This window comes from Asterias rubens, chromosome 6, assembly GCF_902459465.1.
Source record: "Asterias rubens chromosome 6, eAstRub1.3, whole genome shotgun sequence".
NCBI classification, from domain to species: domain Eukaryota; kingdom Metazoa; phylum Echinodermata; class Asteroidea; order Forcipulatida; family Asteriidae; genus Asterias; species Asterias rubens.
In genome coordinates this window covers 1,609,317-1,627,027 of record NC_047067.1, presented here as the reverse complement: position 1 = coordinate 1,627,027, position 17,711 = coordinate 1,609,317, and the positions used below count along the sequence as shown (strand labels likewise).

The window sequence follows — 17,711 nt, the reverse complement described above, 5'->3', positions numbered from 1 at the left end:
TAGACGTAGCTGTAGCCGAAGTCGTCGTTTCGGACACGGCCTTAGATTGCCATCATAATCGAATGCCCGATATAGGGTAAAGGGTATTTTCCTCTCGTACAGAAGTCATTATCCCCCATTGATCCTCAAATCAACTCTTGATATTCAAAACACATAATGAAGACACATTGGGTTACTTCATGCCTAGCCTGAACATGTGACGACACACTTCGAGGTTATCCTTGCGGATAATATCATGCCCAATATCAGGCACCCGAATGATGCAAAAAAGAAAGTTTCATCAATAGTTGTTTTTGATGATAGAGGGCGCTATTTCAAATTAACGGTCTGGGCAACAACTTGTCTGGTAACTAGACGCCACGCCACGAGAACGAGCGCTACTTGTGGATTTGCCACAGGGATACCATCGACGTGATCTCTGCTACACAAACGAAGTGTTTGCTAAAACAAGTCCCACTAAAAGTAGTTGGATTTTCATTTATTTTCATATTCAACAATGGCAGAAAACCCCAGATTCCCGAGTCGTGGTGTAGGCGCCCCAGATGAAGATCCATTTGACTCTATAGTTATGGCGGAAGAAAGGTAAATAAGAGTTCACATTGAACTTCATACTCATCATATAGTTCACTGTGGTTTTGTCGCCGCCGCAATCTGGCAAGTCAGTGTATGGCAATGCCTTTTGACTTTTGTTGATTAAATTTCTGAACAAATTTAGGTCTATGTTTACACATTCTTATATTTTTTTTATTATGGAGTCCGCTCAGAATTTCACACATGTAGGAACTGTGGCATGGCAACATTTTTTTTAATTCTTTAGTGTCATGAATGTGCAAGATAAAAAAGTAAATTAAATAAAATAGTTATTAATAAAAATAATGTTTTAAAATATATTTTTATTTTCATAATTTTTTTAATTTAGTTAATAATTGACCCTTTTCGAATTTCCACGTATGTACCACACTTAACATGCCTATTGTGTCAGATAGTCAATTTGAGAGTTAAAAATTATGCCGAAATAAAAGAAATATTATATTGACTCCCAAAATGGCAAGTGTAAATGTGTTCCATGCGACGTTATGCAAGAGGTCACTCATTAGGCCTAACAATTCATACATTTACAAATACAATTTGATTCAATGGATTTTAACATGTTCAACGTGATTATTGACTATTCACAGATTTAATGAGATGGGATTTGAAGAGGGATTCCAAGCCGGTAAAGTCACTGGAAAACAAGATGGATTCAAGCTAGGTCAAGACAAAGGACGACAGATTGGATCAGAGTATGGATTCTATCTCGGCTTTATATCAACATGGCGGCAGCTTCTCCAGAAAGACCCTGAGCTAGCCAAACCCAAGTAAGGCCATGATCGAATTGGGGGCTACATCTATGTCTATGGCTTGATCGCTGGGTCATCATGCATTGAAGTATAGTCCAATGTAGTCATTAGCAACACCCTTAGCAACAGTGGTAGCAATTAGCCACAGTTGCTATTCGGACATGGCTTAAGGCCATGACCAAATTGGAACCTGTGACTGTAGCTGTTGCTATGGGCATTCTATGCTTCAATGCTTTTTAACTTGGAGATTAAGCTGCCAATTTGACAGCTTAAGTCTATGCTAGAGCATGGAGCTATACATGAAGCTCCATTGCTTGAGAAGCACTTTTTTAATGTTGAGAAAAAGGGTTAGAAAAAGGGTGAATTTTACCTGATGCTTAGCGGGTGTACACGCTATGCAAACTAAATTTGGATGGTTCACTAACACTACAGGGCTACTGAAGTACATAGTAACTTAGCACAACAAAATAATGCTTACCAGAATAAGGTTTTATAACAACCAAAACCCCATTTCATATCTAGCTCATTTTTGTTCAGAAATTGGTAAGCAATACTTTACGCTTTTAGCAGTAATTTAAATTTGTGGGTGCCCACAAGCTCTTGTGTTAGAATCTTAATAATATAAAACACAAACATCAATCTTCCACTAAAGGTCTTTAATGGAGTTATTTTATGTGAAATCCATACTTGTTTCTACAGAGCAGTGAAAGCGCTGGGCGTTCTGCATACGTTGCTGGTATCCTTTCGCTTGGAGGATGTCACTCAGGAAAACTACTGGGAAGAATTTAAAAAGATCAGAGACAAATTCAAACAGGTGAGCAGCCGTGTATCTACTCTCAATTTAGACTGATAGTTGTTTTGCACTTGCGGTTTGTCAACTCCTTATGAGCAATGCTCATAAGGATACACACAGATACACACAGGGTGTTACCGCAAATTGAATTATACTACAATACCTTGTGTGCTAGGCATGTTCCTGATTGTGTACCATAAACAAAGTTCGGCTCATCTAGTTAATTTTGTTCCTCTATCCAGGTCGCGTCACTTCTGAATGTGTCACTAGATTTCAGTGACAAGGACACCCAGAAGCCACCACTATCATTCTGAGGTCAGTGACTTCTGCTGCTGAATGAGAGAGACACCCGAGTACGGCCAGAATTCCCCGATGATTCAAAGACAGAAAAGGTATTTAGTAGAAAGCAGTTAACAAAGAATCTGTAAATTCAAGAAGCACCCCGAACAAAGATATTGACTTATTAGAGAGACTGCCAACATATGGCTAGATAGCTCAGTTGGTAGAGCGCTGGCATGTTGATTTGGAGGTCGCTGGTTCACATCCCACTCTAGTAAATTTTTCTTTGTCAACCCAAATCATTTAAGTTCAAGGGGGCGAGTTAAATAACCATTCAGTTTTCTTTAATTACTCCCATACTGGTTTGCCTTGTTTCGTTGGATGGACGTTTCCAAACTTTAATAATATGCAGTTGGATTGGTTGTTCAAACCACAGTAGTAATTTACTTAAATATTTTTACTTGTTAAAGACACTGGACACTACTGGTAGTTGTCAAAGACCAGTCTTCTCACTTGGTGTATCTCAACATATGCATAAAATAACAAACCTGTGAAAATTTGAACTCAATTGGTCGTTGAAGTTGCGAGATGAAACTATGAAAGAAAAAACACCCTTGTCACACGAAGTTGTGTGCTTTCAGATGCTTGATCTCGAGACCTCAAATTCTAAACTTGAGGTCTCGAAATCAAATTGGTGGAAAATACTTCTTTCTCGTAAACTACTTCACTTCAGAGGGAGCTGTTTCTCACAATGTTTTATACCATCAACCTCTCCCCATTACTCGTTACCAAGTAAGGTTGTATGCTAAACATTATTTTTCATTAATTACCAATAGTGTCCACTGCCTTTAAAGGGAATAGTGGATTTGACCAGGGCTCAAATTTTACACTGGACCTGAGGCCAGACTACAGAGGCCAGTTAGTTAAACATCGGGCCAGTGAACTCATGGCCAGACTATTCCAGGGTCTTGTGATTTTCAATGAGACAATAATGCCTGAACAAAAACATATAATGTTCACATGGTGACTTTGAGTCTGATAAAATCTATTTCAATTTGTGTTTACAATTTTCATTGATATTTTGCTTTGAAGACGCATTCTTAAATGTGTGTGTCTTGTAACAATAGTGTTGTTTGTTTCTCATAGGTACTGAGGTTTCTCTCTGTGACGGGACTTCATTTCAAGAGGACCATGTTGGAACCCATGCAAGAAGTAGTCTGGCTCCTGTGATGTTGTGATTGGCAGGGTATTCTACCCTTATTTTTAGGGCACCAGGCCAAAGCAGTGTGGATATTATAGACTTAACGCATAGGCATTATCCTGTCGAAGCAGTAAACAGTGATGAAAAATGGAAATGCAAAGCTCAGTACCACATCGCACAGGATGGACCAATGAGCAACTTTCGTTTGACCTCTACATGAGGGCGCCCTACTGCAGTGATCTCATGTGCTTAGGGTCACTACCATCAGAGAACAGAGACATACCACACAGCTATTCTTGTTTGAAACTGCTTAAAGGCAGTGGACACTATTGGTAATTACTCAAAATAATTATTAGCATAAAACCTTACTTGGTAACAAGTAATGGGGAGAGGTTGATAGTGAGAAATGGCTCCCTCTGAAGTGACGCAGTTTTCAAGAAAGAAGTAATTTTCCACGAATTTGATTTTGAGACCTCGGATTTAGATTTTGAGGTCTCGAAATCAAGCGACTGAAAGCACACAACTTCGTGTGACAAGGATGTTTTTTCTTTCATTATTATCTTGCACATTCGACGACCGATTGAGCTCAAACTTATACAGGTTTGTTATTTTATGCATATGTTGAGATCCACAAAGTGAGAAGACTGGTCTTTGACAATTACCAATAGTGTCCAGTGTCTTTAAAGAACCACTTGACCTAGGTCAAGTTTTTTTTAATTGTAAAGTAGAAAATAATGCTTGACAAATATCTCTTATTGGCAGCCAAAACATGGTGGGAACCAAACACTGCTGCATATCGACTGGTAAACAGTAAATTGATGCAGTACCAGATTCTAATTGACAGGATTGGAGTGGCCTCTTGACACTGGGCTTGGTGGTCTAGAGGTTAATATATCTGCTTTAGATCAGAGGGGTTCAAATTCCAGCCAAGTTGTATACTGTAGATATGTTTGGCAGTCACAACCAGCATGTGTTAATAAACCTTAAGGCTGGTACTCGGATTTCACAAAGGGAAGTCTAAAGCCTGGTTCATACTTCATGTGAATGGATGCAAATTTCAACAAATAATTTGGAATAGCTCAACCCTCTGTAACATTCACAGATCAAACAGAGCTGTGACATCAAATTCGCTTTGCAAGAACCATTGACAGTAAGTATGAACTAGGCTTGTTTTTGTGTGCATGACGCCTTGCGTACAAGGAGGAAGCTTCAATCTTGACATTTCATTTCTGTTTCAGAATAATTTAAGATAATTTCAAAAATTTTATTTATTTGTTTACAAAATTATAATAAAAACATAAATGAAAACCACTGTTGTATCTTTTCTCAATTCAACACAATCAGTACAGTTTAATGCAAGTGTAACAGCCAAACTTAGCTGACATTTATAGATTAAAAGGCTGCTGGAGATGTCACTGCTATACCCTGGCACTTAATTCATCTAAATTAAGAATGATTTTTTAAGCTAAAATGCGATTTCAAAGTCAATGGCCTCTGTTACCCATGGTTCGTTGGCGTGCCCCCTATACAAGTTTTCCATAAAATACTTGTGAAGATTTTACGACGGATATTCCCATTGTAAAATGAAAATAGCCTCAAATCTCGAGATTTATTTATTTCCCTTATTTACCCAGGGCGAGCAAAATCAGCAAAAACATAACTGGTTTCCATTTGGGCCCTGCATAATTACATTGTTAAGAACAAACAAATTAACGTATTAAAAAGTAAACATACACAATCACATTATAAAACTTAACGAGATGAAATGTTAAGCCTGATTGAATTTTCATTTCCCAAAACTAAAGATGTAATGTTCTGACAGATCTTGTTTATGTACAAGGCCAATTTTCATGAAGCCTGCCAGCACATGAACTTGCTAAGCACATAACAATATTGCTTAACAGAAACAGGCTACCGGCCAATATATATAAATACATTATTGTGACTGGTGCCCCATAGAATTTTTGCTTAGCAAAGAAAATTATCAAGCAGTATTTTCTGCCTAACAGTTTTATGAAATTGGGCCCAGGGTAGTTATTTGCTTCCATATGAAAATGGTGAAACAATAAACAAACCAAACAGTTATTAGTACATTTATAACACTTCACACAATGTGTCTATGCCAAAATGATAGTTCGTTTACGGAGCTTGTCCAGGCCTGTATGCTTCGTTTTTTTTAAAGGGCAAGGGCACTTAGCCATTTTCTCCTTGGTAAAAGGCACCCTATCAGGAAATTGTAACGTTCTTTAGGAGGTTTTCAAGGGCACCAAGGTAATGACCAGAGGGCATGGGGAAACAATCACCTTCGTTGCCTCTGTGAAGTATCATGCCTGTGCTTCCTTATAGTAAAATTGTTAAAACGATAAACACAACAAACAGTTATTGGTACATTTATAACAATTTACACAATGTGACGACAGTTCGTCCACGCAGCTAGTCTATTTCTTTGAGTGTTTCCAATGTTTGTTTACGTCTACTCTCCATCGGAGTTGGTGGAGGCTGCCTCGGGATCATCGACCCCGAACACGGACGCATTTCCTCCATGGCCTCGCCGTCCCCAACACGCTCCTCTTCCATCGCGGCCGCTCCACTTTCCCCATCTTTGACTTTACTCCCATTCGTAGCTTCAGATTGATCGGTCACTGCAAAGCTGTCGCCCCTCACACCTACAGCCCTCCTTGGGCTCTTCCAGTCTCGCCAATTATGTCCTTTGTCCCGTAAATCTTTCCCTCCATCTTTGGGGAACATTTTCGGAAGCTGAAGCGTACAATTTGTCGCCAGAATGTCCTTTTTGTTTGGTGCAACTGTTTTAACGGGTGAGTGTTTCATTTTCACCAACCTTGCACCCTGCCCAACACGCCAGTCATACATTGGATACATCTGTCGAAGTTTGTCCCTGTCCTTTTGAAGGAAATTGTCGGGAAGCACTCCTCCAATGTCAAACTTAAGAATCTTCAGACGTCCCTTCGTGTACAGGTCTTCCAGTTGTGTTGGTAGGTGATGTTGGGCCGGTACTTGCTCACCAGTCTTGTCAAAGGCGTTTAAACTCGGGAGGTGCGTACCCCCACTCTTGAGTTCAGACACATCAGATGAAGGACTGTTATTATTCTGGTTTCGACTCTCAACCAACCCGTCTTCGTTATTGTCCCTGTTAGACAAGGCCGATGTCAGCTGAGATGCTCTTTTGAGGAAGTCCTCGTACGTAATTTGTCTCTTTCTCACTGCTGAATTTAACAGCGAGAGGATGAACTTTCGATCGGCTTCGCGAGGCGTGTTTCGGCTGGACAGAAAGCCGTCGGCAGGGGTTGATTCAAGGTCTATGACTGGTAGATCAGTGGGCGTTGGACCCGGAGATGGAGCATTTTGTATTTGTATGTGCTCTAAACTGTTGTTGTGAGTGATATCAGTTTCATTGGTGATGTGTTTGGGGAGGTGGATACCTCGATGTCTTGGGGAATTTCTTTCAGACGCGTCATGTTTGCTTCTTCCTACCTCCATCATAGCGAGACGAGATGTGTTTGGCGGTGTCTGCAACTCGAGCTCTTGCGAAGAGCACGATGGGTTTTGATGTGAAGATGACCTATTCACGTGCTTCGGGAAGTTCTGAACAACCTGCCAGTTCTGTCCATTCTTATCGGTCACGTTCATTTTCTCCGGTAAATTTGACTGCCGTTTCAATCTTTTCATCGGAGAGGCATCTCCTAGCATCTTGATCTTCATGCGGTGGGTTGGACTACCACGTGGAATAAACTCATACTCCAATTTCATATTCGGAGAAGAAGAAGAGTGTTTTGCCGTTGATGCATCTGTCTTGTGTTTAGCCATACAGCCGGATCTGGACACGAACGGTAACGAGTCGGCAGTGGATTGTCGACTGCACGACTCGGTGACATTCGTAGCAAAAATGGCGGGATTACTCCTCAGAAAGAGTTCGTCTGCCGAGTAGGATCGTCCGCTGCAGCTACACGTCTGCTTATGAAGGGCCCGGCTGACGCTGTTCGTAAACTGCTGAAGGAAAACACCAGTATCCAGCTTGTATGACGTCATCGTGACGGAGGCAGTAGCGTCTTTAGATGGCTCCTCAAGAATGGTGTGTCTGTAACGCAATAAAGTGGGATACAGTTGAAAATACATGCGATCGTGGAAACATACAGGCTGCAACCATGGATGCCCGCAACCAACTCGCACTTGTAAAAAAAAACCCTGTAGGCCCTATGCCTTTTGTTCTGCAGTTAAACCAACGAAGAGTGGTTCAACAATAAATTTGAGAGCTAAACAGTCGGACATTTTGAGCTGATAGTGTCAATTGACAAACTGGGTCATTCTAGTGTCAACACTGCTCAACCCGTGCTTATATTTATACTAGTCCAGAATGAAAAAAAAATCACAAAGCCCCAATACCCAAACAGTCCCACGACTAAACCAAACCCCTAAAGCCAAACCATCAAATTGTAAGACGACATTCTACACTCCTATTTTCTTACCAAATACTGCTATTTTCCCTCCATATCACACGTCTCTCCTTTACCAAAATAAGAGAAAACCTCTGCCGTCATGGAAACATAAACTCAGAAGTCCTTCTTGAACCCAACTTTTACCAGTATTTCCTCATGTATGTCGGTCAACTCGACATTCATTTCAGTATGCAGTCACGCAACATTACGCATGCATTTAGCCCCACTGTTAAAATCCTAGTTACGGTTTTCAATCGTGTGTTGTGAAAGTTCGCTGAAGCGATTCAAGCTCAGGATTGTGAGTAAGCTGGGGATTGTTTACCTAAGGGATTATTAAGTAACATCTACATTTTGCCATAGCCCTGCAAATGGTTCTTTATTTGTGTCCCTTGAAAGAATACGATTAGAAATGTAACTTTGTATTTACTGTAAAACAGTCCTTGAAAAATGAAGAAAAACCTGGCATTATGGGGAACAAACAATTTGAGAATTTTGTTTTTTATCCAATCCCAAACCTCCGGGAGGTGCATATAGACTGTAAAGGTGTTTAGAGGTCAACTCGGATTGTTCCCCGATAGTGATTTCTCATTTTGACAATAAGCTCCACTGACATCACTGGCACACATGCGAGATTGTTAACATCGGGCACTATAGTTGTATATACTCGTAACCAAGGCTACACGGCTTATAGTTTATGTTCAACAAATCACGATCACTTTCTAACGCGGACTACTACACAGCTACTTACTGTACCGTCAATTTCGATAACTTTGTGTTATGGATGTTTCTACCTCAATGGTTCACACAGAACCTCAGGCCAAGTAATGACAGAACCCAACTCAACAACAACAATGCATCAAAAATTGATCGACCGACCCTCATTCATTTCTTAAGCCGCATTGTCCCCCTTTTTTAAAAACATGTTATTTTGGTACCCGAAAGGACAACAAAATTTCGTGTATTTATTACTTCATAATTGGCACCAATGTTTCGTTGATTTATTTTACCCATAATTTTTTAATTCTAAATTCCACAAAGTCAGCACATTTTTAGTCTGGCTACACTTTTCCTTTGAAATATATAATATAATAATATACCCCCCCTCCCCCAGTTATGGTTTATTGTTAAAAACACATTGCAGCCAAAGGCTGCAATTTACAAAGAAGAAAAATACAATATTAAAACTCAGGCAGTCTGAGACAAAGTTTTACAAGAAATCACACTATATATAAGACTTAATAACAGTCCTTAAAAGAAGATAATGAAAAAATTATTAATTAAAGTTGGTATGTTTAGTTTTCTTGGCCTAAAAGTGGTGCACTAAGAAAGTAAACTGCAATATTAAAATCTGCACATCATTTTGTTTGTGATAATTTTTTCAGAACAAGGTTCTGTGCACTTTGGAACATCTTGTCTTTTCTATCTCTGCATGACATAATGCAAACCAATGTTCCAATCACCAAATTAATCAAGTAATTCATCAAATTTCATTGTCACATAAAAGCGAACATGGAAATGTAGGTCGGCAAGGAAAAGAAAGTATAATGTGCAACAATGTACACCCGATTGAAAGAGTATCACAGTTAGCCCCCCCCCCCCCGGCCCGGCCGCTCACACCTCGTTGTTAATGTCATATTAACAAACTTTTATGAACATCTTTCCTCAAGGTACGACCCACGAGGAGTCAAAAAGGTATTAAAAGCCCACACGTTCCTTATTTTTGACAGTAGGCCTACAACATCAAAGTTATTTAGATAGGAAATAAAATGGGAAAAACTTCCGTGTGCTGTCGTCACTTTTATGAAATAAATTAGTATATAATTTACTCAAAATGAGATATTCCCTTCTGGTAAAAATGAGTGAACAAGTGGTGGCAGGATATAACGGGAAATATTTCCAATGAACTATTCTTAACTCACCTGTGATTGTCTGGGTTGTAGGAATTGTGTTGGTTGTAGAACTGTATTACGCTCGTTGGTGTAGGAGATGGTATTTTGTGGACGAATGTAGCCACGTTCTGACATGTCGACCCACCCAATCCACCATAGTTTGTTTCACCGATTCCACTAGTTTTGAGATCGGAGGCCATGGCCAAATCGCACCAAAGACACGAAAAGCCGGAAGTGGTACAATCTCGATACGGATACGACACAAAGATTGCCAAGATAATTAATTCACCCCAAGTTTGCCAATTTCGAGCAAAGATTTGCTGCTTTGACTATTCTTCAGTCATGAAACAGGGGCAAGCACTTCACCAATATCAGTATCCAAGAAATGTGGGAGATCTAGGACAATCCCACAGGAGATAGATGATAGCATTCACCGTGGATTGGAACAAAACTTTAGCCTCATCAACATCGATTCCTGTACGAAGTCCACAACAGCAACCTCAACTGTCAAAACCTTGTGACACATTTCCAGTCACTATAAAAAAAAAATATCCATTCTTGATTTGAAAAGATACAGGCTACCCTCAAAATAAACGTCTTGTTTATTGTGCCCCAAACTGAGATATTTTTACTAGATATAATGATCTAGGAATATGAAGTTATGATCAAAATCTGATGATTCAACATTCAAGATACGTTAACAACATTTAAAACAAATCTTCGTGCTTTATAAGTTTATTGAAAAGTTTGCGGTAACACCATGTAATAACAATCTCTAAATGAGTTGGGGTGGTTCTGAAAAGAACCGTTCAGAACCACCCCAACTCATTTAGAGATTGTTATTACATGGTGTTACCGCAAACTTTTCTATATCTTACTTCTACCATGCAAAGTTTCAAATCCTACTTATAAGTTTATTGTCAAAAGGCACTCACAAAAAAAGACGCCAAGGAAAGTTTGTAAGTTTTGAGTAACACAATTTATTTCTCAACTGGCTACATTATTAGCAGGATTCCGTCTAGCAAATCCTAAAGTCTTCACTTCATAGAAAGGGATTACGGATGTTTGTCAAGATGAGAGTGGTTGTTAGGGATGTGTACAATGCTTGACCACTCATTGCAGGTATGTATTGACAATTAAATGGATAAAGGCAGTCTAGAGACGGTGGATAAGATGGTGGTCCATTCAAGAGGCCCGGTACAAGTATTTTCAAAGTAAAAAGGCGAGTGTCACCCCTCCCACAATTCAATTCAATTAAACTCAGTTCCGACCCCATGAATGCACGCAATGCTCCCACTTATGATCCCCACACAACCTTATGAATGATTAAGGTGTACATTTCCCCATCTCGAGTTGGAGGACTAGCCTTTAGTTTTTAATAACTCAGAGGTCGATTTCACAAAGAGTTAGGACTAGTCCTAGGAGATATTAAAAACGTATGGCTAGTCCTAAGTTCTCGTCCTATAGAGATAAGACTAGTCCGAACTCTTTGTGAAATCGACCCCAGGACTACTATAAGGTTAGGACTGTGAAATCGAACCTAGAGCATCAATAAAGTTACCCATGTTTAAGTGACACCCCCCCCCCCCCCATTGACGCCCATGCCCCCCCATCCCCCATTATTGGGCTATTGGTTATAAAATATACCCAAGTGACTCCAAAGGTCTTTAAAGGAATGGAGCAGAAACAATCAGATTTTGCTGTTTTCGACCATTTAAAAAAACCCTAAGGTATACGTGGATTATCCGAACCACATGGTTCGAATAACCCATGTGATCTTCGGACTGAGTTAAGTTTTTCTGTGGTTTTTCTTACTTCGTGAACTAACACGGTCCGTAATTGGTTCTATTATACAAATAGCGGACCGTGTTAGTTCACGAAGTTGAGGGAAAACCACACAATTACAAGGCATAATATTCCACTTTTAAAACATCGTTCCAATATAAACGTTCATTTCAAAGAAATAGACCAAAGCGCCCAAATCTAAGGCAAAAGGGCGCTGAAGGAAGTTTATTCAAAAGAGGGCGCTATCAGACAAAATTTCTGCACAATTCACTGTATATGGGGGGGGGGGGAGGCGGGGCACACAGAAAATCTCCGGGGGACATAATCTCCTGCCACAACGGTCCAACAATTGCATTACACGATTGTTGAACGTTATCGGAACTTGGCTTGATTTTACAAAGCACCAAGATTCCTATTTAAAAATGAGCAACACTGCCTGGTGCAACTCCGACTGGAAAGGACAAATCAACGCAAAGGGCCCATGCAAGTGAAGCAACAAAACAGAGTTTATATGTGATTTCACTATAATTGTGTTTCAATGGTGTCATACATGTTTGAATGATAGACAGTAATCAGTCAATTTTAGTTAGAAGTTCATTGTGGTCCGTTCCCATCCATTATTATTAAGTTGAAAACCCTGTAGTTTGTTTTAATTGAACAATGGCTTTCTTGCTCGATAGTTAGAATATCAATGTTTTTTTTTCTTTGTAAGACAAACTACAAATTCATTCAAAAAGCGAAAACAAATTATGGATAAAAGAAAAGTTTGAAACTGATAAAACATTTTTGTAAAATAAACATTGTGCATTACAACCAAACAATAAAGTTGTTCGTTTTTTTTTAGACTGACACTGACTTGTAACTCTGAAACAAAGCATTGGCTGTGTTGGTGAGAGTTTCAAATTTGAAAAAATCGCACTCATTTAATCTCAAAATCTTCTTGGTGTCCGCCATGCAATACTGTCTGCTCTGGACACTTTTGCATATGCAATCGTGTCCGGGGCTATGCAAAAACCGTCAGGTGGACATGTACATGACTGTACATGTATGTGCACGCGTAAGCAAGCGTGCATGCACTGAACCCGACGTATTTTATGCAGCATGAATATTCACGTATTTTATTATTATTATTTCTTTTTTTTTATATTATTGATGGTTTATTAAAATTGAACTTGTAGCCAATGGCTAAATTGCGTCAATATATATATATATGTTAAACAGTAAAATATTTTACAAATAAACATTAGGGAATGCACAAAAGACGAATTGCAACATGCGTCATCGGCCGCCATCCTTGATGAAAGTGAACGCGTGAAAAAGCCATTACTGGCTCAGAGTTGTGCGTAGTACGGGCACACTTTGAAATCCATTGTTACATCAAAGATGGCTGCCAACGACGCGCATCGCAATCCGTCTATATATTAAAAAGGAAATGTTTAACCGACCGCAACAACACACAAGAACAACAAAAATCATTAAAATACCGGAGAACTCTACATACAGGCAAGGAATTAAAATAACATTAGTAAATCAAAACATATTAAAACATTAAGGACTACACAAACTATACCCAAACCCTTTAAAGCATTGAACAAAAAGGGGTGATCAATTTAACAAATTAGACAAACTATACAGACAACAGGCAAAAAACAATTTACAATACAGGTGGAAAACCCTACAAGGAAAAAAAAAAACCAAAATCAAGCAAAAGCTGAAAACAGCATATATTTACATGTAAAAAAGAACTAACTATCGTTTAAGAGGCCTATATTATTTAGGATTGCAGCGAATACCCAACGGCGGAACATTTCCCATTTCATTCTTGATATTTACCTAGCTTGTAAAAAGATGGCGAACGTGTTCCGTCGACCAAGGGCGTTTAGTTGATTGCAAGACGGTTTTGCACGGGGGCGGACACAATTGCATTATGCAGTAGCGTCCAGGCGGACACGATTGCATATGCAAAACCGTCCGGCGGACATTGTTGCATATGCAATAATGTCCTCCGGATAGTATTGCATAGAGGACATAATTGCATGCGACACCGGTCCGGTGTCAGCTTAATGTATTGGTTGATAAACTCGTCTTAACTATCGGTAAAACTAGAGTTGTTTGATTCAGTTGATTCCAACATCTCCACATCAAACTCTCCTTTTTCCAGGGACGTTTCATTTTTCGCTGTTTGTTTCCTAGGACTCGGTGTCAGCGAACACGTTCTCAATAACATCTTTAATTCCTCCTCCTTCTGTGAATTTCTTATTCCTTTGGGAGAGGGAATATTTACCCTCTCAGCGATCTCCCCAGATGTATCCACATTGTCAAGTGATTCAACCAGTAAATCTGAAGTCGTTGCAAAACTCCCGTTCTCTCGAGCAGTCTCGTGAGAGTTCCATCGCTGGTTTGTTTGAGGACGGACTAGTTTAACGGGGTGAATGAGGGCGCTCTTTGCGAAGGTGACATGACGTTGATAACGCGAGTGTTGGGATGTTACGTTCAGCATGTCTGGTGTGACCATGGAGGAATCTAATTTATTCCTCCATGGTGTGACGTAGCTTTTCATGTTCACAGTTTTTACGTCAGAGTTGTGCTGTTTCAATGGTTTACTGACGGTGTACCATTCAGACGGGGTTACTGTACCGACGTCTACAGATTTGATTTGAGTGGTTTTACTGTAACCCCCGTCTTCCCCGGGTAGATTGTCCGCTGCATCTGCCCGCTGAGATGTTAAACTATCCCGTACGACTTGGGCATTGGTTGACGCTGATTTGTGAATAATCCCACTTTCAACACACAATCCATGAAGCTGCCTTTCGATTTCCGTCAAACGCTTCTTGGCGTTATCGAGGAGAGATTTGAAATTGGTATCATTGCGCGGGCTTCGAGCTCGGCCAAATATGGCGAAATCTCTCGACCCCTGGGATGACTTGAGATTGAGGGCAGATGTGTGAGGCCTTTTACGGCCATGTAATTCCGAGTTCGGGGACAGTTTGAGAGGAATGGAGAAGAGTTTGACTTTCCCGCCACCGTTCTCACCGTCAGTTTGTGTTGACTTAGAGTTTGTGGGAGTTTGGAGAATGATTGATTTTTCCCGCCCAGTGCACCGGTCGTTTTTCTTGAGAATCCCGTAGGTCGTCTCAGGCAGAGATTTGTCGCCTGCGATGTGTTGTATCCACCGGTCATAAACGACTACTTCACTGTCGTGATGTGAGCCTTTCTCCTGCGATTCAGGCGGGAAAACGAATTTTCGAATTTTCGCCTGCTTTGCTGGTGCACGTGTCTCGCTGTGTCGAGGTGGGGTCAGATCTGGGGAGTGTTCCTGCGCTGCGGTACTGGGTAGTACAGTTAATTCGTTTAGACCAGTTGGCTGTTTTTCGGCAACCTTTGGGGGTCTATGGTGTATCGGCAAAAAACGCCTCCCTGTGTTTTCGGCAAAAGTCTCACTTCCAAACTGTTGGTAATGTTTACTAGCACCATGCGCGTTCTTAGAATTTCTGGCAAGTGCTTTCTGCCTCCTGTATCGTATCATTGCGTCTGTTCCGTCAAAACATGGTTCTTCAGATGCCTTAGGCCTAGTCGTGTCTCGCTTGTGATGTACGTGCATGTTTCTCTCAACTTTGGAATAGTTGACATTATGACCTTTGACCTTTGGCTTGTTACTGTCCGTATGATCAACGCTAGAAATTTTAGGGTTGGTCTGGAACCTAATGCCTTTTCGTTGTGAACCACCATAGTTTATATGGAGTAAATCGATCAGGTACCTATGAGCATCCGAGTAATACCACTCCCTTGGATCGGTCAAATCGGCAACCATTTGCGCATGCGTCTTTGATAAGATGTCACTTACTTTCACCGTGTTGTCGTTGAGGGCATGCTCCATTCTCTGATTGAGAGACGCCCTCAAGCCCTCGGTATAGTCTTCCATAGACGCCATGGTTTATTTGAGTGATATTTTATGAGGTCATTGCCGTTGTTAGTGGGTCAGATCTGGAAAAAAATCAAACGAAAATAACACATAACAATTATTATTAAAAGTAGTAGCGAATGTGTTTGTTTTTAGGGTGGTATACTTATTATTTTGAACATTTCTAGGCACGAGCACAGGGCGCAAAAGCTATTTGCAGTAGGTCTACTTGCATTAGTTCTGGTAATGAAATCAATGATTCATCATAAAGTGAACTTCATCACTGTAGCTCGCTAGCCCGAAGAAACCTGTAAACAAGGGTGCTTGCTATAGTAAGAACCAGCGACCAATTTCATAGCGCTGCTTAACGGTAACCAAATTTGCGTGCTTACTGTAGCAGATTTTTTTTTTAAGCCTTAGCGTATTTCACAGGTTAGCAGAAAAATTGGGCGGCAATATTTCGTGTTTACCGTGGATTTGCATTGTGACGTCATTTATTTTCGTGCGGTAAGCACCGGAAGGTTAGCGATGCCTTTTCGTGCGCTTACGGTTAGCAGCGCAATGAAATAGAAATTGCTAAGTAAGCACAAAATCGTCGGCTAAGCAGCGCTATAAAATTGGGCCCATAACCTTGCTAGTAAGAACCAGAACCTTGCTAGTATGAACCAGAAACAACGGGGTTAAACCGTCTTCCACATTTGTGTTCTTTTAAGTGTACTATCCTTTCACGGCCCATCTTAGGACAAAGCAATTAACGTAGCTTGCTCAAGGACACAAATGCCACGAGCAGGACTGGAACCCATACTCTCCTGATCAGAACGATCAGAGCTTGAGTCTGGTGCTCTTACCCGGTCAGACACAAGATTACCGTAGCTCCGGATTAAACATTAACAGTTTCCTCAAAAGTCAGCAGTTCTAATCAAAATACACAGTCACCTTAATGATTTCAATCTATTTGCATTTATAGTTTGCTGGCAATTAATCCAGCACTCCTTGACAATTCAAATGATCAAAGTACCAGTATGATAAGCTTTAATAACCCCAATCTGTCCTTGGAACAGTTGTTTAAACTTTTTGGCGATCCTCGAAAATGATAAAAAATGCAACTATTGTCTCGTTATGCTTTAAAGGGGGGACAACAGTCAATTTTATCGATAGCTGTAACACAGTTTTATATGCAAAGTCTATCAATTAAAGAGATTCATGTTTTTCGTAATTTGATTTATTCAAAATTAATCGCTCGTTTGTTGCGATTGTATTCGATTTGAAGGATACAACACAATGTCGACTAAAAATCCAACGACACACAATTTGTGTGGCACTTTGTTACACCATACTCTTATGAAAAATACTCAAGTGTGTTACCATGGTCCGACTTTGTAGCTACCTAAATTTAAGGCACTGGACACCTTTGGTAATTCTCAAAGACCAGTAATCTCGCTTGGTGTGTATCAAAACATATACATAACAATCTGTGAAAATTTGTACTCAAATTGGTCATCGAAGTTGCAAGAGAATAATAAAAGGAAAACACCATTGTTGCACAAATTTGTGTGCTTTCAGATGCCGAATAAGGGCTTCGGGAGAACTCTACATAAGATAGTACAACCAGTCTTATATAATAGTTTTTAAAATCTCACTCACTAGCCAAGAATGCAAAGTAGAAATGAAGCCTGTCGTTCGAGTCACCATTTCCGATGGAAATAGTAAACCAAACACAATACAACATAAAATATTAATACCCTAAAACTAATATACCCTACCATTATACTAAAGCTCCTTCCGGTTATGATGTCAAAACACTCTAGTTATTATACATCAGAATTCCCCGTCAATTCAGAATGTTAAAAGTTTCACCCTTCTCCAGAAAACATAAAACATGCACGGCAAGAAAACCTCCCGATAGTCATGGCTACAACAGATACATCCTCCGTATGTAATGAGCTTAGTTTAGAACTGCAGATGCATTATAGTTCCTTGACCAAATACCCCCTCTTTGTCTGACTTCTGACCTTCTATCTTGCATGATGGGAGGTGATGACACCCAAACTAAACATGACATAAAGATA

The 17,711-nt window shown here is 40.1% G+C and overlaps 2 protein-coding genes across 3 annotated transcripts; one reads left to right on the top strand and one right to left on the bottom strand.

Annotated features, from left to right (window-relative positions):
- The first annotated feature begins 424 nt into the window (after window positions 1-424).
- On the top strand, window positions 425-3,991 carry LOC117291810 (protein LTO1 homolog). The gene is made up of 5 exons (XM_033773724.1): window positions 425-582; window positions 1,179-1,358; window positions 2,040-2,154; window positions 2,376-2,525; window positions 3,559-3,991. Exons 1-4 carry the CDS (start codon window positions 497-499, stop codon window positions 2,445-2,447), a joined length of 453 nt encoding a protein of 150 aa, XP_033629615.1. The 5' UTR covers window positions 425-496; the 3' UTR covers window positions 2,448-2,525; window positions 3,559-3,991.
- Window positions 3,992-5,570: 1,579 nt separating this feature from the next.
- On the bottom strand, window positions 5,571-10,447 carry LOC117291828. Of its 2 annotated transcripts, none has more exons than XM_033773756.1 (2): window positions 9,987-10,447; window positions 5,571-7,709 (listed from the first exon to the last, which is right to left on the bottom strand). In XM_033773756.1, exons 1-2 carry the CDS (start codon window positions 10,154-10,156, stop codon window positions 6,047-6,049), a joined length of 1,833 nt encoding a protein of 610 aa, XP_033629647.1. In that variant the 5' UTR covers window positions 10,157-10,447; the 3' UTR covers window positions 5,571-6,046. The 2 variants fall into 2 exon arrangements, with proteins under 2 accessions (XP_033629647.1, XP_033629649.1); XM_033773758.1 differs by lacking the exon at window positions 9,987-10,447 and adding an exon at window positions 8,098-8,243.
- Window positions 10,448-17,711: the final 7,264 nt, after the last annotated feature.

Bases quoted from the DNA above. Each gene is read 5' to 3' on its own strand.
- LOC117291810 (XM_033773724.1), top strand. From the start codon at position 497: ATGGCAGAAAACCCCAGATTCCCGAGTCGTGGTGTAGGCGCCCCAGAT. The intron at 583-1,178 runs GTAAATAAGAGT...GACTATTCACAG, and splicing joins ATAGTTATGGCGGAAGAAAG to ATTTAATGAGATGGGATTTG. The intron at 2,155-2,375 runs GTGAGCAGCCGT...TCCTCTATCCAG, and splicing joins TCAGAGACAAATTCAAACAG to GTCGCGTCACTTCTGAATGT.
- LOC117291828 (XM_033773756.1), bottom strand. From the start codon at position 10,156: ATGGCCTCCGATCTCAAAACTAGTGGAATCGGTGAAACAAACTATGGT. The intron at 7,710-9,986 runs GTGAGTTAAGAA...ATTGCGTTACAG, and splicing joins TACAACCCAGACAATCACAG to ACACACCATTCTTGAGGAGC.